Raw genomic sequence first — 27627 nt, forward strand, 5'->3', positions numbered from 1 at the left:
TTCCACCACGACAACAGACCTATTCTCGCATCTCAATCCATCTGTCTGTCGTAAAGCACACACCCAGCCGATCAGCCTCTTTCGCCTTCGACCCCAGTCAGTCTCGGCGTGGACTCGATCAGTCCATCGTCGCCATGGCTTCCTCATCAACGCCGGCTACGCCGCTCCTCTAGTACGGGCAATGACATCGGCTCCTAGGCTCTACCTTGGCTAACAGACGCTCTAGCTCCTGCATTGCCCACAACAACACCATCCTCAGCGAATGCACCACATCCGCCTCTTCGCAAACCTCGTCCCTCGCCTCGCTCATTCTCCCCAAGATCGAACACTCCACGAGCCAAAAGCTTACCTACACCCATGGCACCCACCACATCCACTACATAGCCGAGTCGCCGGCCGACCATCCCAACGACCCGGACTCGGGCGCCGGCGGCCTGACGTTCCTCGTCATCGCCGACGCAAGCCTGGGCCGCCGTATCCCCTTCGGCTTCCTCTTCGAGATCCGGCGCCGCTTCTTCGAGCGCCTGCCGCCGTCCAGCACGTACTTCCCCGACCTCCCCAACTATGGCGCGGCCAGCTTCAACGACGACCTCCGGCGCCTCATGGTCGAATACGGCACCACGTCCGGCGGCCGCGACGACGCCATCACCAACGTGCAGCAGGAGATTGACGACGTCCGGGGGATCATGACGCGCAACATCGAGGGCCTCCTGGAGCGCGGCGAGCGCATTGACCTGCTCGTCGACAAGACGGACCGCCTCGGGGGCAGCGCGCGCGAGTTTCGCGTTCGCAGCCGTGGTCTGAAGCGCAAGATGTGGTGGAAGAATGTCAAGCTCATGACGTTGCTGGTCGTTATTGTCATTCTCATCATTGCCGTCATGGTCATTGCGATTAGGGGCTAGCCCGCTGAACGGCACTTTTTCTTTCCTTTTTTCTTTTTGGGTCATGGCCCTGGAGTTTTCGGGGAGTGCGTTGCTCCAAGCCGAAGGGTGGGTTTCTTCACTTCCACTTTGGAATTTGTATTTATTATTCACATTTATTTACTATGCGCCGACGTTTCGTTTTGGGCAGTGTGGTGGAGACTGGCTGGCGAACGGGAATACGGGACAATAGCAAGTATACAGATATCAGTATTCTTTGATAGTAAACGCCGTGCTTGGTCTCGTCGTATTGTCTTTCCTCCTCAACAACTACTAACGAATCATGATGGATCACGACCGCGATTGCACACCGTTTGCGGTCCAACAAGCTCCCCATTTCCAATGCTCCCTTCAGGGGATAGGAATCCTCTACGTGTTGATCCCCGTAATCTCCAAGTTGATAATCATAACAGCGAGGGCGTCAATTCTTGAACTTCCTAATCACTTCTTTACGTGATCCGTGGTGGTATTGACGGGTAATGGAGAGACGTTTCTGTCTGGTCCTTGGAGAGTCCGGAATGCAAGATGAAACGGGACGCGTCAATTTGGTGCTGGGAATGACGGACGCCTGTATGTCAAGACGATTATCGATTTACTGGACATGGTCAACATCCTCGGCCCGTAGTAGATTTCAGTGTTCAACAGAAATGCGCTCACCATTTCGATAAACGAAGCATCACATGCGACCAGAGAAGAAATCGAAAAGAAACACCGGGCTATCCAAGCCGTGTCGCCTTTTCTCTCACCCTGCGACCTCAAAAGGAAGTTGCCGAGTCCATGGAAGTCGTGCGCATCGGAATTACAACTTCGGTCCCGCGTCGTTCCCGGCACGACCCGCGTCGCGATACACGTATCCATGAGCCACGGGGCTGAACAATGACGCGGGGCCCATTTCGACGTGGGATTTCCTTAACCTGTCCGTGAAGAAGACGGGATGCCGTGCGGACGCATTGTGAGCGTGCTGCTCCCAGACGCTTTGGAGATGGGGCTGGGGCCCGGCGGGTGTTGCGACCGGGGTTGAGTTTGGTGTGTCCATTGGCATCGCGATTAGATGAGCTTGACCAGGCGCATGGAATGCAAGTTTATCGTGTAGAAGCAGTACTGATATTGGAAGTGCGGTCTGGCAATTGGAAGAGGTGAGGGACTCGGCATGTCGTCATGCATGTGTATCCGAGCCTAGCCGGGTACGTATTGGTGGGCCGGGCCGGAGACATCGCCTGGGCTGCAGTCGGCTGCTATCACGAGTGAATTACGGCGCACCGATAGGGGGGGCGACGCATACAAGTATAGGCAAAGGGATTAACGGACAACCATACTTCAATGTCAAGTCGCTTCAAGTGAATATATCCGTAATATATGTGTCTAGTCTACGTGTTGGCCTTTTTCGATTTCTTCTTCCCCTTTGCCTTCTGAGCCTCCCTGCCCTTCTTGATATCCCGAACCAGGCTCTCGACTTCCTTGATCTTCTCAGCCTCCTCGGCCTCCTTCGCCTTCTCTTCCTCCCGCGCCTTCTTCTTCGCTCGTTTCAGCGCCTGTTCCTTCTCCACCTTCTCGATGAGCGCGTCGCTCTCTTCCCAGAGCTTCTTCGCCAGCTCCTCGTCGTGCACGTCTTTCCGCGCAAAGTCCACCTCCCTGCACTCCTTGATCATCTTCCCGCCGGCACCCCGGCCCAGGTCTTGCTCCATGGCCGCGTACAGGATGGACTGCGCGCCCATGAAGGGGCTCTTGAGGAAAAGCCAGGGCAGCGGGTAGGCGAGAAGGTAGACGAGGAGGCCCCAGAGCGACCCGCGTGTCAACCAGCGGCGCATCCCGGGGGAGCGCGAGTAGCCCGGATCGACCAGGATCATGCGGGCGTTCATGGGCAACCCGTCCGGCCGCTTATAGGCGTCTAGATGTTTCTGGAAGGCCATGCCGAACGTCATGAGCGCCAACTTGCTCCTCTTATATGCCGCCCCGGGCGACCAGTTCGTATCCTCCAGGGCTTGGGACAATGGCAGCGAGCCGATGTACGACGAACAGGTGGTGAAGATGATGCGGACGTCCCGGTCGAAAGGCTGGGCGCGAAGAGCGGGGCTGAGGATGGCGAGGAGGTGGAAGTTGGCCAGGTAGTTGACCATCCACGTCTCCTCGATTCCCTCGTCGGTCTTATTCTGCGGTTGCCCGGGTGTCGTGAAGGTGGCGGCGGCCAGCACGATCATGTCCAGGCGGCGGGGCGGGGCGTTGTCGATCCACTTGGTGGCGAACTGCCGGATGCTGTGCAACGACGTGAGGTCGACTTGCTCGGCGTAGATGAGGTTGTTCTTGGTGCGTTCGCGCAGGTCGTTGATGTGGTCGACCAGGAAAGGGTCCGATACGGGCGTCTGGGTGAGGAGGACGAGCTGGGCGCCGCGTCTGGCCAACTCGAAGGCGACCCTAGCACCTATTCCCGACGTCCCGCCCGTGACCATTATGACCCTCCCGTGCATGTCCCGGTCGGCCGGATTCGAGGCGCCGCTGAGCCATAGTTTGGTAAGTGTGAGGATGGCCAGAGTCGTAAAGGTTTTGACGAGAAGTCCGAGGTTGTCGCGGACCCATTGGGGAGGGCCATTCTCGATGACATGGAAGGCAATTTCGAGGGGCATCGCGGGGAGCTGTAGGGGAGGCGGAGAAGGTGATTATTGTCGACCAGAACTTATCATCCTGCCGGTGAGACGGATGGTTTTGTCTTTTATGGGCGCAAGGTGATGATTAGCTGCGTCTGATGTCGAGGGACCAAATGTTAGAGCTCTCCAAGTGAAATTCCGAGCATGGGAGCTTGCCCCTTGGCATAGTACGAAGTACCTTTTGTTACGGTACCTAGGTACCGGTACGTACTGTGTGATTGATCCACTTTCTCGATGCCTATTAGGTACGTACCTGCAGCCACAAAGATCGCCACTATGAACCCAGATGCGCCTTCACTTATCAACCATCGTCTCTTCCACCTGGCCAAGCAGTAATACTCGACATCTCCACGCAGCACTGTTAGACACGGGATCGACTATCCATGGCATCGGATTTTACACAGAATAGACTCTTCTTTGTCCCAGACACGACCACACTGCAGCTCAATTCGCACATAGATGGCTGACGAGTACGGCGATGATTACGATGTTCCCCTTCAACATAAACGGCCTTTTGGTGCGGGCATCAGGCGGAAAAAGGTCGAGTTTGTCAGAGCATCAGACCCAGACCTAAAGACTTTATCGGACACGAGGCCGGCCTCCTCGGGGGCCTCGGTAGCGGATACGTATTTGAGTCTCGTCCTCCCGGACGAGAAGAAAGACGTGTCAGAGTCGAGAGAGGGGGCGCGCGAAGCAGGGTCGTCTGACACGGATGTATGCGCAGTCTGCAACTTGCGTCTTGGAAAGGAGGACACAACGACCGATGAATCGCGCGTGGTAGCTGTAAGCGCCAGGCGAAGACACGAAGCGTCCATCGCACATCAAGTCTGTCTTGAGCATTCGCACCCCCCCTCAGCGCTGGACAGGTCGCGGATGGGCCTCCACTACCTCTCATCGTACGGCTGGGATCCCGACGCGCGGAGGGGCCTGGGGCAATCCGGGCAGGGTATCCAGTTCCCGCTCAAAGCAAAGCCGAAGGACGACACTCTCGGGCTCGGCCTGAAGGTGCCGAAGGATTTGAAGAGCAGAATCGAAAAGAGAAAGCCGCCTGAGCGGTTGGATGCCAAGAAGAGCAGGCAGGTGGCCGAGGCGGACAAGCGGAAGGGCCAGAAGCTCAGAGAGATGTTTTACGGTCATGATGATCTAGCCAAATATCTCGGACCGGGTTCATGACGACGTCACTCGGTGCGAGAGGCGATGCGGGGAATGGGTTTGTCTGTTCTGTACGTCTTTTCAAACACGGAGATGATAGGTACGCAGTATGCTGTTTACCTTGGTAGGCCAAGTTTCTGGCTAACTATCTAGAAGCTCCGCGATACCAGTCGGATACCAAGGAGAAGTTACAGCCCCAAGCCATTACAATCAGTTGCTAGTCAGATGTTCTCGTACTTGCTTACATTGGCCTGCTGTTTATATCGACAGCCAGATCATTCCCAGAAAAGGTACAGTCAGCTGCGGTCCGGCCGCCAGGGCAGCCGTTACTAAATGCAGAGGACCTCCTCGTCCAGCAGCCGAGAATGATTTCTTTGAAAGGCCCGTCAGCAGGGTGGAAGAGACCAGTCTTGATGTTCAACCTCCCTCTGGCAAATCAAGATAGCCCCATGCTACGGTGCAGACCAGTGCTCATTGATGATGGTATTTGGAATGGAGCAGAGGCCCAAGATAGCCATTGACTGTTGGTGTCCAAGATGATCTTGGGTTGATTTCTCCTCTCCAGCATCAGGAAGCTTCTTACCGGCCAGCTGGAGATCCGCACACGTTGACCTTCAAAGTCGCATAACCGGAGGTCTAGTGATTCAGGCCAAACGCCTTTTCATCGCAGGCTCGGCGGATCGTGTTGGTTTTCTGTGAGAACGCGTTGTAGGCTGTCGTGACTGGCCTCTGAGCAGAGCAGCCCCTCAGGGAGTCCCAGTGGCCACTCCAAATACCCTACCATTCCGTCAGAAATCGAGTAACGCTCCAACACACTCGCATACCTGTCGATTCCAGCATGGTGGCCTGAATGCTTTGGTCCGGAAGGCCTCTCACAGGAGACTTCAGAACACTACCGTGGATCCACGGAATGTTCTGACCGGGAGCTTCTGGAGTGCAGGTTTCGGTTCTGGAGCCAACTCCATCCCTGTTGCTGTTGAGTAAAGATCAGGAAATCTGTAGAACCTGCCCATGGCTCATGCTGAGAGAATTGAGGATCGCAGCTTCAAGTGCGAATTGGGGACGTACCTCGTAGGTACATGTACATCCAGGAGTACCCTTTGATGACGTACTCGTAGGTACCAATCTGCCATCCAAGTTAAGCTACCTCCAGGATGTACCTCTTCACATGTACACAGTAAACTTTATCCTTTCTTCGACTCCACACCGTTTTGTCTGCCGCATCCTGAAACCCCGCCAATATACTGGTAATGCCATCACCTACCTCGATACCCTATAGAACCATCCTTTTCTTTCCTCCCCGAACCACCAAATCGCTTTGCCCGTTTGCAGCCGCGCCTCTATATAGTGACCCACTGGCTTATCCCGACCAGCTTGCTTGAACACTCCACTCTCCAAGGCAGATACGCACCATCTCCCGACCGTCGCACATGACGCCCTCCCGTCACCATGGGCGTCTCTGTCATCCAGGAACAACATGACGGTGAGAGACTCCAGCCGTGTTCCAAGGTTACACCCCAGAGAAACTAGAAAACTCAACTAACACGGATGGGTCGTAGTCATTGTCAACACCATCAAGAAAATCACCCAAGGCGACGTGAGATCACACCCACCTAGTCCCAAGTTGGACCAACCCTGACCGCTGACCGACAAACGCCCGTCCCGCCTACAGTGGAAGGTCCTGGTTGTCGACGAGACTTCCAAGAAGATTATAGACAATGTCGCTAGCGAAGATGACATCCTCAACCTGAATGTGGCTAGTACGTGACCCGGGGCATCTTCTGTTCCCCCCCCGTCCTGGCCGTCTCTCGCGCGCCGTCTTTCGACCAGCTAGGTCCATCACGGATCATATGTCACCGCCCTGACCGTTGCTGGGCAGATATCGAGTTCATCGAGAAGAGGAGGGACATGAACCCCGACATGGACGCCATCTACTTCCTCTCCCCGCAACCCCATGTCCTCGACTGTCTGATGTCCGACTTTGATCGCCGCCGCTATAGGAGAGCCTTTCTCGTCTGGGTCTCCATACTGAACCCGAAATTGCGCCACCGCATCGACCAGTCGCCTGCGGCCCAGAAGATGATCGCCAGCTATGAGACACTAACGGTCGACTTTTTCCCTCGCGAATCGCACCTCATCACCTTCCGGGATCCCTGGAGCTTTCCGATACTCTATCACCCGGGCTGCAATGACCTTATTCGAGATCATATGCAGACATTGGCTCAAAGGGTTCGATCGCCCACCATTCCCGCACAACACCTCCCTCCCCTTCCCCCTCCCCTGGCCCACCCCGTCCGTATTCCATGAAGCTCACGACTCGAGAACAGATCACTGCCGTTTGCGTCACCCTCGGCGAGTATCCCAAAGTGCGCTACTACCGACCGCAGAACCCCATCCACGAAGCCGCCGTCTTGTGCTCGCATCTGGCACGATTCGTTCAGGAGGAACTCGACGCCTATGCGCAGTGGAACAAGGACTTCCCCCCGCAAACCTCGCGTCCCCAGGGCACACTTGTGATCACAGACAGGTCCATGGACCTGACGGCGCCCTTGGTCCACGAGTTCACCTACCAGGCCATGGCGCATGATCTTCTCCCCATCCGGGAGGGCGACAAGATCATGTACCGTACCGTCATCGACAAGGGCGGTCCCGACGAAGAAGAGGTGGACTACGAACTGACGGACAAGGACAAGGTCTGGGTGGAAAATAGGCACAGGCACATGAAGGACACCATCGAGAAGCTCATGACCGATTTTCGAAAATTCCTCGAGGCGAACCCTCATTTCGTCGACCAGCAACCCGGCCAAAACAGCGTGAATAGCCTGAGGGAGATGATGGGCGGGCTCAAGGAGTTTGGCGAGATGAAGGCGGCCTATTCCCTGCATATGAGCATGGCCCAGGACGCGATGAATCTCTTTGAACGCCACAAGCTGCCCGACGTGGCCTCGGCAGAACAGTGCATGGCTACGGGGCTGGACGAAGAGAACAGGAAACCGAGGAACATGCTGGAAGAGGTTGTTCGACTCTTGGACAACGACGCCGTCACCCCCGGAGACAGGTTGCGGCTCATCGTCCTGTACATCCTCTACCGCGGCGGCGTCGTCGCAGAGGACATCAAGCGCCTCCTGGCCCACGCCCAACTGCCGCAGGAGGACGCCGAGGTAATACGCAACCTCGAACTCCTGGGTGGCCGCGTACACCACGCGCTCAAAGAGCCCCGACACCCCCAACCCCCCGTCTTCCCCAAGAACCCGAAACCAGTCCAGGAGAACGACGAGTACGCCCTCTCCCGCTTCGAACCCGCCGTCCAATCCCTCGTCGAGGACCTCACCAGCGGCACCCTCGACCAGACCACCTTCCCCTACGTCAAGCCGCCCATCGACCCCAACGAAGACTACCAAGCCGCCCAGCAGGGTTCTCTGCGCGCAGGACGCCCCAACTGGGCCGCCGCCGGCCGGCGGCCCGTGGAGAACCGCCAGCGCTTCATCCTCTTCATGGCCGGCGGCGCCACCTTCAGCGAGAGCCGCGCCTGCTACGACGTCGGCGCCCTCCGCGGCAAGGACGTCTTCCTCGCCACCTCCCACATGGTGCCCCCGCCGCTATTCGTCCGTCAGCTGCGCGACCTCGCCCGCGACCCGCGCCGTCTCGACCTCCCCGCCCACCGGCCCAAGCCCCGCGCTCCCGACTGGGTGCACGAACGCCCCGCGCCGCCTCCCATGGCCGCCCCCGCCAACCCGAAACCTCGCATCCCGGGCGCCAGTGGCGGCGGTCTCCCGCCCCGTCCCGTGGCCACGCCGCCGACGGGGCAAATGGGCAACCTGTCGCTCGGAGACCAGCGCCCGCCACCGACACAGCAGCCGAGCATGGCCAACAATGGTGCGCCGTCGCAGTCCCCGTCCGCGTCTCCGGCTCCTGCGCCACAGAAGCTGGAGAAGAAGAAACGGAACCTCTTTGGAATAAAAAAGTCCAAGGGCTAGGATACAAAAAGGCCTCCTTTCGGTGGTGTTGGTCTTTCGTCTATTCTCCTTTATAGCAAGCATGCCCACTGTTCAAACACGTGTTGTAGTCGTGACATCGAAGCAAACACTTCATACATAATACCTACGATGCTTCGGACTTGCTCTTTTTTGCCCCGAGACCCAGGGTGCCATCATGTGGAATGTCAAGATACAGCCAGCATAAATTGGTGATGGAAGGTGTCATGGATTCATGTCTAGCATAGGACGTGCAGGGTTACAGAAAAGTCCATGATTCCATCCTTTTTCTTGGTTTTGGTTTCTCCACTTGTCTCCTGTCCTGTTCTCATGTCCACCTCTCTTTGTCGTGCCTTGTTTCCCATGCGACGTGATTCCCAGCTTCCTACTGTGTGGTGACGCATTGCATTGCTGGATTACCGAGGTAGTTTGAGGTAGATAATGCGGGCCTGATAGCGAGGTCGTGTGAAGGAAATGGAAAACATCAGAGCAAAGCGACTACAGGCCTCGCTTCAGCGAGAGGGGAAAAACAAATTTGCTTTGCGGCGGTGGGACATGAGAGCACACTTGCGACACTGAGCGTGCGTCGGCGCCGATGACCTCATGTTTGAATACTGACAAGCGACAGGACACGTGAGCAGGGAAAAATAGGTTGGTAATGACAGATTTCGTGTGTGTAGTAAGGCTCGAGAAAGTCCTGACCACGCATGGCTGGCGGTGCAAACCAGCCCAATCGGCTACCTCGAACCAACAAGTGGGCAGGTAGGTAGCTTATTGTCTCCGGAAAGCTTGGGCAGCGCCAGGAGGTGGCATGCCGCGGCCGTCAAAGGGAAAGCCGTGACCCTCGGGTCCAGGACCTCCAAAGGCCGGCCCACCGCCTATGCCGGGAGGGCCCATGAAGCCAGGTGGTGGCAGGCCTCCATAGAAGCCGGGAGGTGGCTGCATGCCGCGCGGTGGTGCAGGGACGCCTATCGTCTCTGGGGGTGGGAACCCGCCAGGGGGGAAGTTCGGACCCGGTGGGAACATTCCCGGCAACGGATGGTTGCGGTTGGGACCGCCGGGGACACCCGGACCGCCCGACAAACCAGGCGGCGGGCCCATGGTGCGTTGCTGGGCAGGAGGCAGCGGGCCACCGCCGCCAGGTTGCATCCAGTTGGGGTTCATGGGGTCAAGGCCGGGAGGGGGATGCGGGCGCTGCAGGATCTGGGTGGGCTGCGGCCGACCTTCGTGTTCCGGGTGATGGAAGGGCTCGTCCATGAAGCCAGGGGGCGGCGGCTGACCTCGCATCTGGCGCGGCTGAGATATGCGGCCCCCCGAAGAAAAGTCGGGTTCGCGATCAGGCATTTGCGACATGGAGCCGGCTCTCTGGGGCTGCTGTTGTTGATGCATACGTAACAGCATCTGCTCGGTGCGCATGGGTTCCGGCTGGGCTCGCATCAGGTTCATCAAGAACTCGGCGTTGCTGAGGTTCCTGTTCGGCTTCATCTCGGTCCTTGACGAGCCTTGGCTGGAGGCGTGCTGACGCTGATTGGCCAAGTCCTGTAGGAGCTGGTCCTGTCGTGCCGAGGACGAGAGCGGTTGCGAAGGCATCAACGGGGGCGGAGCTGCGATATCCTGACGACCGGGTTGGGTTTGCGGCTGGCGAGAACGCAGATCCTCGTGGTGGTGGTGGTGATGCTCGGGAGGCGGGAATTGCGGGAAGGGGCCGGGTGACCTGACCGCGCTGGCTGGCGTCGCCTCTTGACCGGGCGAGATGCTGGACAGAGCCTGCGGTTCCTGGAAGGCCTGGACAGCAGGCGGCGACGACCTTGCCTGCGGCTGGGATAGCTGAAGCTTCTGAAGCAAAACCTGAAAGGCTTCCTTTTCTGCATCGGGAGCCTGAGATATCGGCGGCGGTGCGGCTGCATTCGCGACGGCCGAGGTAGTAGCATTGGCATGGCCAGGTTCCGGCTGGGGACGTCGGTTGGGGTCCTCTTGAGGCGCGCTAAAGAAGGAAGTAAAGCGGGAGGATTTTCCCACGCCGGACCTGGCGGGCTTCGGGGTCGCGTCCTTGGGGCTTTCGGCGGCCGAGTTGGTGCCATCTAAACCGGTGTTGGAAGCAAATGCCATGAAGAACTTGTCGGGCCCAGATTCGACGGCTGCGGCAGAGGCCGGGGCGGGCTGCTCTGGCTTGGGAGGCGTGGTGGCCTCGGCGGGGGCAGAAGCAGCCGGCTTCTCTTGGGCAGCGGCAGGCTTGTTCTTGCCGGCTTTCATGCTCTCCATAAACCTTCTAAAGTCCTCCTCGGTATGGCCGCCGGGTTTGTCTCCGGCGGGTTCGTCGAACCATTCGGGTTCGCGCTCGTTTCGATGATCACGATCCCATCGGCGATCGTGGTTGCGGCCCATGTGGCGGTCTCGGTCGCGGTCTCGGTCGCGGTCTTCAAAAGTTTCGGCGTCCTTGTCCCGGTCGCGCCAGCTCTTGGCGCGGTCAATACGCTCCCGTGTGGTCATGGCGGGCCGTTCGGGCTTGTCGTGTTTGTCGTGTTTGTCTGGTCTGCTGTCGCCTTCGCTCTTGAACCAAGGTTCCGCCCTACCCCTGTTGAAGCTGCTGCGTGAGCGAGTGTCTCCCCCCTCGTCGCCATCCTTGGCGTAGTTGTTGTCGAGGGCGCGACGAGGCCTGTCCCTGGAAGGGTCGTGGTCGGCCCTGTCGCGCAGCTTGCGGTCATTGTTGTTGAACCTGTCATTGCCGCCCATGCGGCCGTGGAAACGCTCGGCACCTTCGCTGCCGAAGCTCTTGCGAGGCTTAACAGTGCTCCAGCCTTCACCGTCCTGGTCAGCATCACCCCGGCGTCGGAAGCCGTGGTTTCTGCTGCCTTCGACATCGCCGTTGCGGTTACGAAAGTTGAAGCGATCGCGAGAGTCAAAGTCTTTCGATTCCTTATCGTAGTCAAAGGATGCAATGCGAGCACCGGCGCCCGTGGAAGCGAATGCTGTTCGGGGAGGTCCTAGGATGATGTCGTCCGGGTCTTGAGCAGCAGGTGAATAGTCAGCAGGGTAGTTAAGAGAGGTATAGAATAGATCCAGGTACCCCGGATGACAGAAGACGATGGAGATGAGGACGTACTGGGACCGTTACGGGACAGAAAGCGGTCTTGGCCCGGGCGACGGCTCTGGTCACCGGAAAGACTGTCATTGTGTCTTCTGTCGGAAGTGGCCTTGCTCGGGGTACGTACGGTTTCGGGAGGCGGTCTTGTCGCAGGGTTCAGGTCATTAGCTTCTCTCGCTCTAATGGGAAAAATGCAGGACACCCTGTGATGCGCAATGGTAGTTCCATGGCAACATACCCCATCCACTCCTCAGCAGGAGGCAAATTGGCTGGTTTAGTACATAGCGGCGAATCGCGAAGATAGAGGAGAAACTCCGGGGAGTATCGAAGTGCCATAGTAGCAAGATGGCGCGAGTCACATCTGGGTGCTCGGCCTAGGAGAATCTGCAGGACAGAAGCAACCGATTTCTAGGTAGCGGCAGCACGGGAGGCGAGTTTGCACAGAAAAGTGAAATCCGAGTGTCGAAGAGCTGAATTCGAGTCCCAAGGCCGAGAAAGTCGAGGCGGAGAGGTGGCAAGGTGGCAGAGGAGGAGAAGAGAATGCAGTGGGGTGAGGTTTGAAAAGGGGCGGTTAGAGACGAGAATCTAGAAATTGGGTTGAACAAGAAGATATGGCGATTCTTGGAGATATCCAGAGACGAGTGGGCGTCACCGCGCGAAGCCGTGAGGCACCTGGAGTATCGGGTGGTGGTCGGTCGATTGACCGTCGAGTTTGAGCCCAAAGCGGAGCTCGATGATGGAGGAGCGGGGAGCGGAGTAACGGGGATTGATTAAGTGATTTGTTTGGGATGCTGGCGGATGCCGTAGATGGGAGATACGAGATGCTGTGCGAGTCGATCGTGGTAGGCGAAGAGGGGAGTTTGGGTGGTGGGTGATGGTCGGGAGGTTGAGAGGAATGAGGAGTTGGTGATGATGGAAGGAGTCGCTCGAGGCAAGGAAGGAAGTCTTGGTCTCGGTCTTTCCCATGGGAGGCTGACCAAGGCAAAAACGGGTGGTGGCGGTCAGGCAAGAACCAGCCAGTTAATAGGGTACTTGGCGTAGTAGGTAAGGTGCTCCTATTTTAGAGTACATTGTGTACTAGACTGGGATAGGTTCTTTATCTCAATAACAGGCTAAAGTATAGGTAGAACTTACGGCTTTTTTTTTAGACAATGAGTAAAATAAGAAATAAAACTTTACCCTAGGAATTGTTTTCTACTTTCCCTGCTTATTTATAATTTATTTAAAAATGTCCAGAAACCTAACATTATAATTAAGACAGGAAAACGTTATAATAGTTTTCAAGCTATAACCAAGTACCTTGGGCCAATCGATACTTGGTGGGACTACAAAGTACTGAGTAGACAGACAGCCTGGGACATACATGTACTTTGTTATCTTCCGTTCACGATTGACGACCAGCGGCACAAAGTCCCGAGAGGGGTAAAGTTCTAACTTTGTACACTAATAAAAGGGGCGACTCGCCTGGCCTCGCCTCCACATATACGTAGGTACGAAGTAAGGCCAGACCTGTACGTACTCCGTACCTCTGTACATGTGGTGAAATACTTCGCAATTACGAAGGCATAGGTACTTCGTAGGTCGGGAGGCGGGAGAACCGGCGATAGCCTCAACCAGGACCTGCTTATACAGCTTCACAAGCATGAGAATCGCATACTTCGTAATATATCTCACTTGCAATGGACTACGGCTCCGAATCCTGGGCTTTCTTTCACCCCGCAAGAAATGTACAAATACTTTTCAATGACCCCTGACTCCATATAGCCGCCCTATGTATCCTCGGACAAGAGACCGCTGTAACGACACGCCCATTTTCATCCATCACGGACTCTCCCACGGACTCTCCCTATCTCCCCCTGGCTCCACCTCCCTACCCTCTCCTGGTCACAAGTCTCCCAGACCCTCCTCCGCAGCGCCCTCAGCAGCCTGGCCTCGTCCTCGCTGCCCCCCCGCTCCAGCCGCACCGCCTCCTGCGCCTCCAGCCAGCTCACGATGCCGAACCGCGTCACCAGCGTCGTGCTGCCCCCCTCAATCTCCGTCGCGCGGTACACGATGCGCAACACCCTCGTCACGAGGTTCGTGCGGATGTACGGGTTCGCCGCCAGGCCCAGGATCTTCTCGAACCACTTCTTGTGGTGGAACACGGACAGGTCCGCGCGCGTCCGGAGCGCGTCGAGCAGGTACGACAGCAGCCAGCTGACCTCCGTGTAGTACCTGTCGTCCGGGGACGGCTCGCCGTGGAAAATGTCGTGCGCCAGCGGTATCTTGTCGGGCGCCCACACGGGGGACCGCGTCAGGTACATGTTGAGTTTCGGGTAGAGGCAGTGTAGCGGGTTCTTGATGATGTCGACGGAATGGACCGCGAACGCCACCAGCGGGGACGCGACGGGTCCCGATGGCACGAGCGCCTTGGACGACTCGGCAAGCTCCGAGAGGAGGAGCCAGAGCTGGTCCTTTTCCTCGTACGAAGACTCCTTGATTTTAGCCGCCATCTTGAGTAGGTTCGTGAGGGCTTCTTGTCTGATGCTCATGTGCTCGGACCACAGGAGGCGCATTAGGCCGGGGATGTACTCTCCATCCACTAAATCGTCAATAGTCTTGGTGACCCATCTCGAGAGGGCAGAGTTGTCCTCTTCCGGGTGGAAGGGAGTGCGAAGAATAGCTTCAAGGCGATCGTCGTCCAGATCTTTCGTCGTTGGTAGCTGCCCACCACCAGCGTCGTCGTCAGCCTGGAGCCGAGTCGTTTTCGCCCCAGTCTCGTTGGATCTTGAAGAAGAATCGTCGTCGTCGTCGTCTAGCAAGGCGGCTTTAAATCGTGGCTTCACTTTAGACGAGGGAGGACCTGAAGCGGAAGCACCAAGCACACTGTTGACCTTGTCCGTGAGGAGGTCGATCACCTTGGCGTTCTCTCCCGATCGTTTGGCATAACCCAAAAACGATGAAAGGACTTTGACAAGAGCCTCCATCTGCTCGGGGCTCGCGTCCTTGGCGGCAAAAGGTGCCTGCTCGACCATGGTCACGAGGACCAAGCTGACAGGCTCGGCAACAGGCGACGGCGGACCCTCAGAAGACCCCGTCTCAATCATCTCCTCCATCAAGTCCATATACTTGAGGGGAGAGGCCGCGCATCTGTTCATGCAATTGTCGAGGAATTTCCACAACATGTCCCCATTCTTCCTCCCCACCGCCCGCGGCACGCAGAAAAATAACCCTAACCCGGTCTTGGCCTGGACGATCTGGTTCTGGGTGGAGACAAACTCGAGCACCTCCCTGAGCCTGGCCAGCGACCCTCCCTGAGAGACGCCGGCGTAGACGCGCAGGAGAGCGACGAACGGAGACGTGCCGAGTCCCTCGGCCTTGGAGAACCACCGCATGCCGGGCGAGTAGCCCGCAATGGCGAGCAGGTTCTCCAGTTCCATCAGGCCGAGCGCCTGCTCCTGCGGGTCCGAAGTTTTGTTGTTGTGGAGACGCGAGAGGGCGTCGAGGAGGGAGGACGAAACGTCATAGTTGGCCATCAGCGCCATCTGCGGGATGACCTCGTAGTAGAGTAGCAACAGGCGACTCGCGGCCTCCCGTTGCAGGACGTTTTCCTCGGTAGGAATGGCCTTGTAGCATTTCGTAACCTCCTTCATGTCTGGTATCCTCTGGCAGAACTCATCGAGGAGTCGACGGGCCGCCGCTTCCCATATCGACTTGTTCGAGGCCCCTTCCGCCGCCTCCCGATGCATCCGCAGGGCCTCCCTCAGCTTTTGCAAGGCCAGGATCAATATACGGATGGCGAAGAACGATATGAGGTTCGAATCGTGCGATAAGCTTCGGACCAGATCCTTCTGCTTCAGCGGTGCGGGAAGAATGTTGCCCAGGAGCACCAGCGTCGGCGGCGGGATCCGATGGTATCTTGACCTGTTACCGAAGTATCTGGGTATCGGCAGCTGGACCGTGTTGAAGATGAAGGCCGCGTATCCGATCCACGTCATGGATAGTTTCGGCTCGAACGAAAAGGCGCTGTTGGCCAAGAAGTAGCTGGCGACGAGCTCCGGCGCCGCCCCAAAGATGGCCACCATGAGCTCGCTGTGCCTCAGACTCGACCAGGGCCGCGTCTTCTGGATGAACTCGTTCAGGACAAAGTTGGCGACCGGCACCTCGTCCCGGTACTTGTCCAGCCAGCCCACCCTTTCCAGGGCAAAGTCGTCCGAGTCCTTCACGTCCTGCGTAATCCCGTCTTCCGCGTCTTTGGGGTACAGGCCGGTCCCTGTGTACAGGATCCCCGCGCCCGGGGTGGTGCATGCGTGCGTGAGAAAGTCGTGCACGGCGTCTTTGACGGACGGTCGGCCTTGGGCTTCCTCGTCGTGCCTGTAGGTATAGAGGCCCGCCAAACGGTCCAGGGTTTTGATGCCAAAGGTTCGGAACTTGACCTCGCGCGCGACCTGGTCGTCCATGAGGACGTGCTTCTTCAGGGTCTGGAGCATGTCGACGATCAAGTACGGCGGGTCGTCCTTCAACAGGAAGGTCAGATGCGAGACGACTTCCTTCTGCATCAGGAGTTCCTTCTTGGCATCGCCCGGGAGGAACTTCAGGCACGTCATGAGGAGTTTGATGGCATTCGTCCGGACGGAAGGCTTGGTGGGGTCCTCGGGTCCGCTGTCGGTCGAGTTCCGGACCTCGAGGTTCCGCGCAAAGGCAGCAAAGGTAAAATCGCGGGCCCGAAACAGCCGCCTGGCCAGCGCACCGCCGTCGAGCGAGGCGATTTCGCGCAAGAGACGCAGCGTCGGTGAGATGATGAACCCGCTTCCCTTGGAGGCCGACAGGTTCCTCGATATGAGCTTCAGCTGCCTATCTTGGAGGAGAGTCTGCGAGATTCCGGTCGCATGAGGCAGGAGCTCTAGAGACCCCGAGATGATCTGGAGGAGCAGGGCGAGGACGGCGGGCACGGCGGCCGTGATGCTGTCGTTGTGGACCTGGGATCCGAAAGCCCAGGTCTCCATGAGGTCGGACAAGAATACGGCATCTTCGCTCGCGATTCGGGGCTTTTCAGATTCGAGATATTCCCGGAGTAGGGCGAGGCGCTGCTGGTTGTCGTCGTCGTCGTTTGTATCGGAGCCGAAGTTGTCTAGGAAGACTTTGAGAGATTGAATGCCTGTGGGAGGTGATGAGCAGTTAGCTATACCATAGAATGATGACATTGTAACAGCACGCCCAGTACGCCAGGCCCGACTGCAGGCGACATTCAACTGCCAGCGGCATTCACCTACCATGCCGTGCTTTCTTCAAGTCTTGGTCGAAGGCAAGGAGCTGTCGCAATTGGCGGGCCGTGTGAATCTCCTCAGAGGTTGGGGTCTCGTGGACTATTCTCTGTCTCTTGCGGGCACCGTTTGGGCCATCGACGTCCCTGAGTTGTCGCTTGCTCATTCTCGCAGGCCTTGAATTGTTCACCAGGCAAGCCGCAGTCGAGAGAAGTGGGCAACTTTTGCGAAATTATCCTTACGAAGTACTTAGTACCTAGGTACTCTGAGCTTATCGGTATCCTTATCTCGGTATCCCGCATGCCCCTGGTCCGTATCGGCAGGCGCGTAACTCCTTTAGGAAAGGTTCAGATACGGGTCATTGCTTAGTAATAGACGGTCCGTGCCCCAAATCCTCCGCTTCCCTAAATGGATCCGTGCTCTCAGAATCACCACCACTACACTCACAGTATAACAGACCAAAGGAGAGCAGGACCGGCATCAGCGAGTAATATAACGAGCGCGTGATGGCTGACGAGAGCGATTCCTGACGATAATGGACCAATATTACTTCACGCCACACACAAACGGTTCTTGAGCCATTCGGGCGTCGAATCCAGGGAACTCTGCGTCTCAGCCTCTCCTTCACCTACAGTCTCCGACGACATCCTTCGCCCGCCCAGGCCGAGATAGACTTGTGACTTTGCCTTGGGCGAGGTGACATGGCCGACAACTTAGAGACGACTTGAAAAGACTTGGAAGCTGAGACACGAGGCGGTACATGACGTTGTAGCCGCCCTGACCACGGTGTGCATGCATAAACCTACCGACCTCGCAGCATGTCTCGGTCGTACCCATTGACTCGTACCGGCTTCACTATCGTCTTCGAGCTCTGCCATATAAGGTCTCCTTGTCCGAATAAAGATACCTGCTATTGCCCGGCATATTGGCGACCCGGGAATCTGAACTTGGGTTATAGTAGTGGGATTCTTCAACGGATCACCAAGGCGAGAACACAGGTCCGGTTCCCCGGGTCGACTTAAACTCCCTTAGGATCGTCTTTACGACATCAATGCGCGGCAATATTGACATTGACCAGATTCCGGACTTGCAATTGGTTATATTTTATCGCCGCTAAGACCAAAACCCGTGATGTTCCCAGGAAATACAGGGAGACAAGGGGAAACCAAGGTGCGCCTCGTCCAGGACACCCGTGCCAAAATACAGGCATGCATAAACACGCACCGGCTTCTTGCCGTCCTTGCTGCTGCTAGTCCACCACGCCCCTTGTTCTGCCATGAAATGCATCTGAAGTACCGCCGTCGACACAACGGCCCTTACACATAACTCCTCCAGTGATCAATAAAACATTACAAAATCCCCTACGTAAATGCGCCCTACCGCGGAGGGCGTGAAACCCCATATACAACATCTCGTCCTCCCTACAACATGTCCCCCTGCGAAGACGGAGGCTGTGTCTGGTTCGGCGGGAAAAGGTTCGCCGGCAACTTCGGCACCGGCGTCGTGGGCGCCGCGCGCTCCGCCCGAAACAACTCGCGCGCCCGATCCGCCTCACGCGTCCTTCCACCCGTCAACCGGCGGATGCGCGTCCGCGTGCTCTGCGCGATCGGCTGAATCACGCTCTCCAGGGAAAACGAACTCGCGCTGCTGTCGGCGCTAGGCCTCTCGTCGTCGCCATCCGAGAACACGTCGTCGGTGTATTCGTCGTCAGACACAATCTCGCTTATGTGGGGCTGGTGGGACGCCGGCGCTGAAGGCGAAGTGATAGACCGTGTGTGGAGTGGCGGCCGGGGTGCTGCTGCTGCTGCTGCTGCTGCTGCTGCTGCTTCTGCCCCCGCCTCGGAGGCACTCGACGTCGTCGTGTTGGAGATGCTCGGCTCCCTGGATAAGGGGGGCCTATCGGCGAATCCGTTCTGGAACGTGGCGTTCTCGGAAACCTGATGCAGGATGGGAAGAATCTGTTCGTCGTACAGCTGCGCCCCTGATTCGTACGCATCCGGCGAGAACTCCGTGACCGTCCTCGACGACCTGCCTTCGCTCGTCGGTGGGCTGGTGCCCACCTCATCGAAGAAGTCATCCAGACCGTCCAGCTTGTCGACAATGTCGCCCATGGGAGTATGAGCCCCGTCCCCCCGACCTTCATCCGACATCATCGTCTCCGTCCGATCCGACATGTCAAAGTAGCCATATGTAAAGTCGTCGGCGTGGAACTCGACTTCCGTCGTCTCCGAGGCGTCGGACATGGTACCCTCGGCATTCTGGCACATGTAAAACGCCGCATGGATATTGGCCCGCGTCGAGTCCGTCTTCTCCGCCGGCATGGGAATCGCCCAGCCCGACGCCTCGGGGATACCAAAGAGGCTCTGCGTCCGCTCATATTCCTTTCGGATCGTCTTGGACGTCGACCGCGTCATGCTCATTCGCAGGTACTGTCTGTCCATAACGCTCCGAGACATGGTCATGATGTTGTCCAAGACCCGGAGCGCTTCCATGCAGTACTCTGTCTGCAACAGTCGTAGCAGTGGCGAGATGAGGTCCGACCCATGCCCTGCCAGCTGGGGTCTCCGCATGTCGACCTCCGGGAGGACCGTGCTGAGGATGTTCATGGTTTCAATCTTCACCCACCGAATAGGATTCGTCAGGAGTCCCATCAGGAACACGAGCATGTCGAACTCGAGTTTCGGGAGGAAACTGTCTCGCAACGCCATGAAGAGGCGCACTCGGAACTCGCCCGTGTCGTCTTGGTACTTCAACGCCGTATAATTCCCGAGCACCTCGGCAATGTCGCCGTAGCCACGCTCCTTGGCCACAGTACAGAGAATCTCTGCCGCACGCAGAGCCTTCTCGCCCGGCTTTTCCTCCTTCAACTCGTGCGACAGACGGGGGAAGTGCGCCAACACGGCGAAGAACAGCCGGCTATCATCCCCAACGAGACTGTCGCTTGGCAATTGCACCACCCTGTTGATGACGTCGAGCGTCGCCTCCATGCACTGCGACGACCGCAAGCCTTTATAGAGCAGAGCCTGCAAATCGTCAGAAGGGCCCTCCCATCGCGACGGTTGTCCATCCAAGAGGAGCCTGCGCACGCCAAGCGACGTGAAATCCAGCTTGGACAGAAACACGTCGAGCATGTTGACCGCCTCCAAAAACTCCAACTCGTTGATCGATTCGAGACAGGCGCACGTGGTCCAGAAGAGCTGGGGGAAGTTGGCAAGCTTGTCGGCATCGAGTTTGAGGATGAGCGTCTTGAGAGTCGTCAAAATCTCCATGGAGAATATCTGAATCTCCGTGTCTTCGTCGGCGATGGTGTTCGACAGCCGCGCCAACATGTCGCCGAGCATGAACTGGTCCAGCGACGTGAGCACGCAGCGGAAGACCTGGAACGAACGGCACGCGAGGTGCCGAACAGGGCACGACGTCGCCCACGTCAACGACAACCGCCCCCACTGTTCCTTGATACCGGGATATGTCATCGCAAACGTCTTCACCACTTCGGTCGTCAGGCACTCCATCCTTGCGGGGACCTTGTTGTCGTGGTCTTCGCCGTCGCCGTCGCCTGTCTTGTCATTGCCATTATGATCCTCGTAGCCCCATACAACCGACTTGTCATGTCGGCGAATCAGGTCGATCAAGTTTTCGATCGACTCTCTCGCTGCCGCCGGTGCCTTCTCGTCGAGCCGTGAGATGACGAGCTCATGAACCAGATGAATGAGCATCTCGCGCGCCTGCTCCTGAACCAACGGTGTATAGTGGTCCCACAAAACAATCACGACATGGAGGAGTAGCGCAACGTTCTCGGGAGCCAGTTGAACGGGGGACACCATGAGGTCGACCAGCAGGATAAGAGACAGTTGACCCAGGGAGAAACCGGCCTGTTTCGTCCCGATGGGTCGAGCTTCGCTGAGGTCGGCGCAGTACGGTAACTGGACAATGTCGGGCGGTGGCGGTACGACCTCCCTCATCTCATTCGGCACCATAGCCTTTGGTGTGATCTGCATCAGCAGAAACTCCACCACCTTGGTCCCTGGCGCGCTCGTGGTACTCGCAAGGAACACAACAATCTGCCTGGCGTACTCCACAAAACTCTGCTCTCGACGCTCGAGGCACAGGGAGATGATAAAGTCGAGGATCAGCCGAACGTTACCAGGGTACGGGCCCGTGGCGAGGGCTTGCCACAGCGCTTGGACTTCGTTATGGAGTGCCGCGCTCGACTGGATGGTGATCTCGAGCAGGTTAGCTAGGAGCACGTACGATTGCGCCGTGGGACCTCCGTTTGGATCCACCGTCAGCTCAATCGACTGGATCCATGGGAGGATAATGGCCACGACGTTCCGCTGAGACACGGACTGGAGGTTCTTGAAGTAGAGTGTGAATTCGGAGAAGATGTGGAACGCCAGCTCGGTGTGTTGCTTCGCCAGCCGTTTGGATATCTCAAACTGGGCATTCTTGTATACCGCCTTGGTCTTGTCCGAGATGCTAATGTCGAAATCCTGAATCCTCGAGCTTCGGCCTGGCTGGTGCCGCTCCTCGAGTGCCCTCAGGACCCGGGCTGAATTCGACCGTATCTCGCTGCTGTCGTTCCCCAAAGTGAAGAGGCACAGCGCTAACAGCCTCCAGAACGGGGACGGATAGTCGGGATGATCGAGAAGCACCTCGCTTACCACGGCGAAGTAGCTCTCGCGCAGCTTCGGCGCTTCCGACAGGTAGCAGCGAGCGATGCAGCCCTGTTCGAGAAGATAAGGGTACTGCTGGTTATGCACGATTAATTTCCGCAGTGCCCAGCGGCCGATGAGGTTCATGCGGTTGCTGTCCGAGCTGAAGATGGCCTCGATCCAAGCCAGCAACCTCCGCAGGTCGAACTGCAATGTCGCACCGCTCTCCGTCACGACGCTCATGGGACCGCCGCACAGCGCCGCCATGGCGCTGAGCGCCGCCGTCCGAAGATTGCGCTTCTCAATCTCCATGGCAGCCGTGACGGTGCCTCGCTCGCCATGAGATTGTCGATTGATCAGGGACCGTTTCATGCTATCTTCCCTTACCCGAATCTGGTTTTGGTTCGGCGAAAACCCACACCAGTCTTCCATGAGGGAAAAGGCTGACTTTCTGGACTCGAACGACATCCACCTCGACGGGTCTTCCGTCCGGTTAATCCCCTCGAAAAGCTCTTCCATCAAACCGCAGTAATGGCGCCGCAGCTTCTGGAATTCCCAGTCCAGTTGAACTTCCTCGTCCATGAGGAAGAGTTTGAGATCCCGAGTGTACGACACGAGGTTGCTCAGGATCCATTCATCTTTGCAGACCTCCGGCTCCTTGAGGAAATGGGACGTCAGCCTGTAGACGTGCGTAATCTCGGTTCGGAGTAGGTCCATCGTACGGTTCCGGCGGGGGTTGCTGTTGGTGCGCTGATGGATCCTTGCACGTGCTTCGTCGTTGCAGCGAGACGCTTGACCGGCGAGCTCCTCCAACAGAGGGCGGTAAATGTGGATGTTGATCGAGCCCATGGCTAGCACGACGGCTTCGCGGACAGAGGCAGACGACGCCGAGAGAAGGGGGATAAGGTACTTGAAGAGAAGCCGGGCTGAAACAACTGTCTCGGTGGAGGACTTGGACGCCTTGCCGCCGTGTTGGGTTGCGGGGGTGGCCTGGGCCGGGCCGGTGATTTGGCTCCCCGTGTCGTTCAGAGTCGTACAGGCGAAGATGAGGTATAGCTTCCATTGCTCTATCAGGACCTCCGGCTGTGCCGTCGGCCCCCGGCCACTCGTCCATCCACCACCCGTGTCGTTCCCGTAGTAGAGGCCTCTGGACGGTTCGGAAAGGACCGTTATGCTCTTGTACATCTGGAGGATTCGATTACATATCAGGTCGCGGGCAATGCTGACGGTGAACGGGCACTTCTCATAGGTGATCCGGATGAGATTCGAGAAGAGCTTGAACCAAAGAGTCGTATCATACGACACGTCGCTGGTGCAGAGCTCGAGGAGGGCGCCACGGTTGTTACTGTTTTGCATGCCGCGCTGGAGTCTGCTCCTCTCGGCGACCGACAAATGCTCATCCTTGAAGCTCATCACCTGCATCGAGTCGTTTTCCAGGACGTCGATCACTCTCAACCCGTCCTTTTCCTCGTTGGTCATTTTGCCGACGGCCTCGTCGAATTCTCTGATGAGCCGGAGCACGGTGATGGCAAAGTAACGCACTCGACGAGACTGCGAGCAGAGGAAGAAGAGACCGTGTGCTTCGGCTTGGTCGACCTCGGCCCAGACGGTAGAGAAATTGAGGTGCGTGCCCCTCATGTTGCTCGGCTCGCCTCCTTGTTCGGCAGCGGCGTCTCTTGTCTTTTGCTTGATCTCCTCGATCCAAATTTGCAGCAGCTCGATATACAGCCGCAAGGTGCTTTCGATATGGCCCGTACCCAGCATACCCCCATCGGACATGGTGGAGTACCGATCGTCAAAGTTGAAAATGAAACGGGCGAACCCCGTCGTGACTTGCTGCGCATGCGATTGACGCGCGATGGCTTTCAACGACCGCGCCGACGACTGGGCGATGTTGCCTTGAACATGGGCCGTACCCGTGCAGAGGAGGTTGATCAGTGAGTGGAAAGGTATATCAGGAGAGAGACAGCGAGGAAGAGCCTGGACAGCAACATGCAGTAGCTCGTAGAACTGCTGCTTCGAGTCGCCCGGCGCCTGATGATCATCGCGCCGCGAGAAATTGAAAGTCTCCGTCATTGGGGTTTTGGGCGGCCCCGGGCTGCCAAACTTCTCGTCGAGAGCTGCCTGGCCCCCAAAGGTGTTGTCGCATAGAATGGTGATCTTTCCGAGAACCTCGCAGAACCGATGATAGTACTCACGAGTCCCTTCGCTGAGAAGGCTCGTCACGAAGGGACGCGACTGCTTCTCGGACTCGAGGGCGGGCAACGCAGGGGTGGGTAGAGGCGCGTTGCGCGGCGACGCCACTGTCGGTGACGTTGGCACACGTTCCGCGTTCCAGTTCGGAACATACGAGACGGGAAATGGCGGGCGGCCCTGGGCGCCTCGCTCCAGATCCGAAATGATCATCATGAAAGCTCGTATACCAACGACAATTCGGTCAGGATCTAGCTGCTCTATCTTGGATTCCCTATTCGACATGAAGAGGTCGGCGTGGATGAGGGGGAAGACGATGTTCTTGAAGCAATACTCGGGGTATTTGAAGCCGATGATGCGTATGATCTGAAGAAGCGGATCGACAACAGCCGCATCCGATGCGACCAAGATGCGTCTGGTGGGAGGTAGGACAAGTTTCATCACATCGTCAAGTTTCCGCGCGGCGTTGGCAGCGCTGTCGCCGGTGCGGTAGAGGTAGGTCCATACAAGTCTAGAAATGACTTGGAAGCATAACGGCCTAGTAGCGCGGTCTTTGATCTTGGGCAGCAAGGGCAAGATGAACTGTACCCATTGCGAGCTGAACGAGTCGGGTGTCGAGACGCAGAGAATGGTTGCCGCAAGGGGAAAAGCGAAACTCCAATGTCGCGGCTTCAGGGACATCTGCGCTGGACGCGGTCCGAGTGTGGCGATAACCTCTGCCCACTTCGGGTGAGACAGTTCATGAACGGTGGCGTTGGCCGCGATGGGGAGCAGGAGGACGTCGATGACTTGGCAAAAAGCCGTCTTCACCTTCTGCCCATGCGATCTGTTAAACAGTCGCCCGAGGGCGACAAGAAAGTCGCAGGACTGCTCCCACGCCTCTGTGGGCGCCAGCTTCAACTTGAGATGCTTCATTCCCCCGAGTACCAACTCGATTTTGCCCTCGATATCGCGGCCAGCTGGGGAGATGGAGCTTTTCGCCGCCAGTTCCTGCAAGGATCGGTCGATATCGGCCAGGAATTTATCGGCGACGGACTTGAAGCTGATACCGCTCATGGCGCCGAGCAACTGTGCGAATAGGTTCCAGTTGGCGAGCTTGAGCGGGCTGGCCATGAGCTTTTCGGTATCGGCAGCTTTGAGTTGGCTAAGGATGATGCCTTCGAGCTTTTCTTCCATTTCCACAGTCAAGCGGGCAAGGGTCGTCTGGCGGATGACTTCAAGCAATACGCGGCAGAGGATATATATGGAAACGGTGGATCGGCGATCGGCGTGTGCCCGAAACTCGTGTCTAGCCGCCATGGACATGCCCGGATTCGCCACAGCATTGTCGGGGTTGCTTGCCGGGGAAGCGGACTGTATGGGCTCCGTGTTCCTCCGCAGTAGAGGGCCGGGGGGGTTGGCTTTGGGCTGCTGCAGCTGAATTCGGGCTTCATTGGCGGCGTCGCTTTTACTCTTCCTCCAGAACATTATCGAGTCGATGAGAGGCTTCGGCCTGGGCCGCGCGATGTGACCGAGGGCTGTAATAATCTGGTCAAAGTCCGGATCCGCACCAGGGCCACATATCTGCTCAATTTGAGGTTCTGGGTCGAACGGCACTGTGATGCAATCATTGAGCTTTTCCTCGGCCTGGGCCATGAACTAAAGTGGACTGTTAGCTTCTGCATGCATTGATGGGGGTTAAGTCTGTGTAGCGGCTGCGTAGATTCTTGTCGCCGGTGCTGCTTTTATCCCTTCCTCTCCTTTCCTTTCCTTGTTTTGTGACGGGGTCAGGCAAGAAGACGAACCTGGGTGAAAAGCATATGTAGCGCATACTCTCCCACCGTCTGCTGCTGCTCATCGCTGTGGTGCCTGGACGAGTGGGAGTGATGATGCGCACCCTCGCGCAACGGCCTGTTGTGCATTCGGTCGGCTCTTCTTTCAGCTGTCGAATGATCCGCGGAGTCTAGAGGTAGAGGAATGCTCTCGTGGAGACTGGAGCCAGCGGGGGGTACGACAGTTGTGCCCGACAGGGCAGTTGGGGGTCGAGGAGAGGCAGGCACGTCGGATTCAAGTCGCGCCACAGGGTGAATATCTGGTCGGTCGGCCGCAAAAGTAGCACCAGCCGCAGCGATCATCTGTGGGCTGAGAGGACTAGAGGCGCTGGCAAGGCTCCCATTGCGGGAATGCTGGATACCGTGCACGATGGACGTTTTGCGATGGTGGCCGTACGAGACGCTCTTGGGATCGACGGTCCTCTCGATGACAGCGCCGCTGAATGCCTGGCGCGATTCGAATCCGTGCGCCCGCGGGGAGGCTAGGGAGGAGGTGTTTGAGCTGGTAGTTGTATTCGACGGAACGGAGAAGAGGGTAGACGCGTTCTCGAGGGATGATTCGCGCGAGTGAGGAACGGAGCGAACGGAGCTAACGGATGACGGTACCGGGTGGTCCAACGCGCCGGGCCTCAAGGTGCGATCCCAGTCGCCCTCGAGAGTTCCTTCTTCGTCCTCCTCGTCAAGGGTGGTAACGGACCGTGGCGAGAACTTGGGCGGATCCGAGAGGTGGTCGGGCAGCATCTGAGAGGGCGCTACTAGGAAGAAATAGTGATTGTCAGTCGAAGCGGCTTCCCCCTCTTGGCTTGTGAAACATGCAGAGAACTCTGGCGGCAGTGAACGGAGGGTGCTAGACGGTGTACCGGGAGGGGGTAGAGATGCGTGTCAATCCGGCAGAAAAACCCTGCCAGTCTGGAGAAATGCGGTGCTACGGAGTACAACAGAGCCAAGCGACCCTAGAGCCCGACTGGCCCTACGTAAACCAGAACCGCGAGGAGGGCAGGAAAGACGGCCAGATGGGGGCTGTGGAACGGGGGAGATGCAACGAAGAGAACCAGTGAATGAACTGACCCATTGTCGCGTTGGACCGAGTGTCATAAGTTTGTCTCACAACATGCGAGATGCGAGCAGTCGCTACCGCCCAGAAGCCGGCACGTCGTAAACGATGCTGGATATGCGCCTACTTCGTCGTCGTCGGAACCGCGTAGAGGGATGGAGGCGATGGTCCGAACGGGTTGTAGTTGGGAAGACACGAGGTGACGTTTAGTCAGGCTAACGAACTACGAATAGTTGATAATATGGTAAGGTACGAGCGACCAAGTATTTTAATTGATCGCTTTAGGCTTAGACAAAAGACGCGACGCGCCTATCAGGAAGAAAGAACCAACTTGAGAGCACCATCCCTATACCCCTTTTAGTATACAAACGAGTGACTAAGCATAAAGTGAAGAGTATTACCGGGTGACACCGAATAGGTGCTTCATTTTTATATCTACCTGATGGTCCAGCGATGCGTCCGCGATACGTACGCTACATACAACATACAACGTATAATCATGTCAAATTAGAAACTGGTTATACTCCACATATCCCCAGTAATAGACGAGAAACTGGGGTTTCAGCTACTAAAATCCATCCTTACCGCCCCCTTACCTAGCTATAGTGGGTAAGCATTAATGACGAGTAGTTTCTTAGCCACCTACGCGCGTTACCTACTCATCACTTTTGCTTACTTACTGTATATAATAAGGTTAACTGACTCTAGTAATATTGCCGCCCTATAGTTATCTTCTATCCCGTTCACTATTCGCAATGCCGGGTTCTATGGTCTTCTTTCTTTTCTTTCCCTTGGAGATATTCCCTTGATCGACCGAGCACCGGAATAGTGATGGGTAGCTGTGGTATGCATGGAAAGATAATTAGAGGCTACCTACCTAGGTAACATGGGTGCTTGCACG

At 57.2% G+C, this 27627-nt stretch overlaps 7 protein-coding genes across 7 annotated transcripts; 2 read left to right on the top strand and 5 right to left on the bottom strand.

The window, feature by feature from the left end:
• Positions 1-134: 134 nt before the first annotated feature.
• Positions 135-902, top strand: ACRALDRAFT_1066497 (uncharacterized protein; the record flags this gene model as incomplete). The annotated part of the gene is made up of 2 exons (XM_071017354.1): positions 135-172; positions 227-902. The coding sequence occupies 2 exons, from the start codon at positions 135-137 to the stop codon at positions 900-902; spliced, it is 714 nt and encodes a 237-aa protein (XP_070880154.1).
• Positions 903-2225: 1323 nt separating this feature from the next.
• On the bottom strand, positions 2226-3668 carry ACRALDRAFT_2131493 (uncharacterized protein). Its single transcript, XM_071024016.1, has one exon. It carries the CDS (start codon positions 3539-3541, stop codon positions 2288-2290), a length of 1254 nt encoding a protein of 417 aa, XP_070880155.1. The 5' UTR covers positions 3542-3668; the 3' UTR covers positions 2226-2287.
• A 223-nt stretch (positions 3669-3891) lies between these two features.
• On the bottom strand, positions 3892-4452 carry ACRALDRAFT_1059199 (uncharacterized protein). Its single transcript, XM_071015990.1, has one exon. It carries the CDS (start codon positions 4375-4377, stop codon positions 4060-4062), a length of 318 nt encoding a protein of 105 aa, XP_070880156.1. The 5' UTR covers positions 4378-4452; the 3' UTR covers positions 3892-4059.
• A 1561-nt stretch (positions 4453-6013) lies between these two features.
• Positions 6014-8691, top strand: ACRALDRAFT_1078422 (uncharacterized protein; the record flags this gene model as incomplete). Its single annotated transcript, XM_071018773.1, has 4 exons — positions 6014-6197; positions 6274-6311; positions 6476-7006; positions 7042-8691. The coding sequence occupies exons 1-4, from the start codon at positions 6164-6166 to the stop codon at positions 8689-8691; spliced, it is 2253 nt and encodes a 750-aa protein (XP_070880157.1). The 5' UTR covers positions 6014-6163.
• A 768-nt stretch (positions 8692-9459) lies between these two features.
• Positions 9460-12109, bottom strand: ACRALDRAFT_2024992 (uncharacterized protein; the record flags this gene model as incomplete). The annotated part of the gene is made up of 3 exons (XM_071020282.1): positions 9460-11693; positions 11792-11916; positions 12012-12109. The coding sequence occupies 3 exons, from the start codon at positions 12107-12109 to the stop codon at positions 9460-9462; spliced, it is 2457 nt and encodes an 818-aa protein (XP_070880158.1).
• Positions 12110-13405: 1296 nt separating this feature from the next.
• On the bottom strand, positions 13406-17182 carry ACRALDRAFT_1078420 (uncharacterized protein; the record flags this gene model as incomplete). Its single annotated transcript, XM_071018772.1, has 2 exons — positions 13406-16910; positions 17026-17182. 2 exons carry the CDS (start codon positions 17180-17182, stop codon positions 13588-13590), a joined length of 3480 nt encoding a protein of 1159 aa, XP_070880159.1. The 3' UTR covers positions 13406-13587.
• Positions 17183-18437: 1255 nt separating this feature from the next.
• ACRALDRAFT_1078419 (uncharacterized protein) lies at positions 18438-26863 on the bottom strand (the record flags this gene model as incomplete). Its single annotated transcript, XM_071018771.1, has 3 exons — positions 26741-26863; positions 25646-26424; positions 18438-25499 (listed from the first exon to the last, which is right to left on the bottom strand). The coding sequence occupies exons 1-3, from the start codon at positions 26742-26744 to the stop codon at positions 18438-18440; spliced, it is 7845 nt and encodes a 2614-aa protein (XP_070880160.1). The 5' UTR covers positions 26745-26863.
• Between the last annotated feature and the right edge of the window lie 764 nt (positions 26864-27627).

The sequence above is a fragment of the Sodiomyces alcalophilus genome (assembly GCF_042370955.1).
Source record: "Sodiomyces alcalophilus JCM 7366 unplaced genomic scaffold ACRALscaffold_1, whole genome shotgun sequence".
NCBI lineage: Eukaryota > Fungi > Ascomycota > Sordariomycetes > Glomerellales > Plectosphaerellaceae > Sodiomyces > Sodiomyces alcalophilus.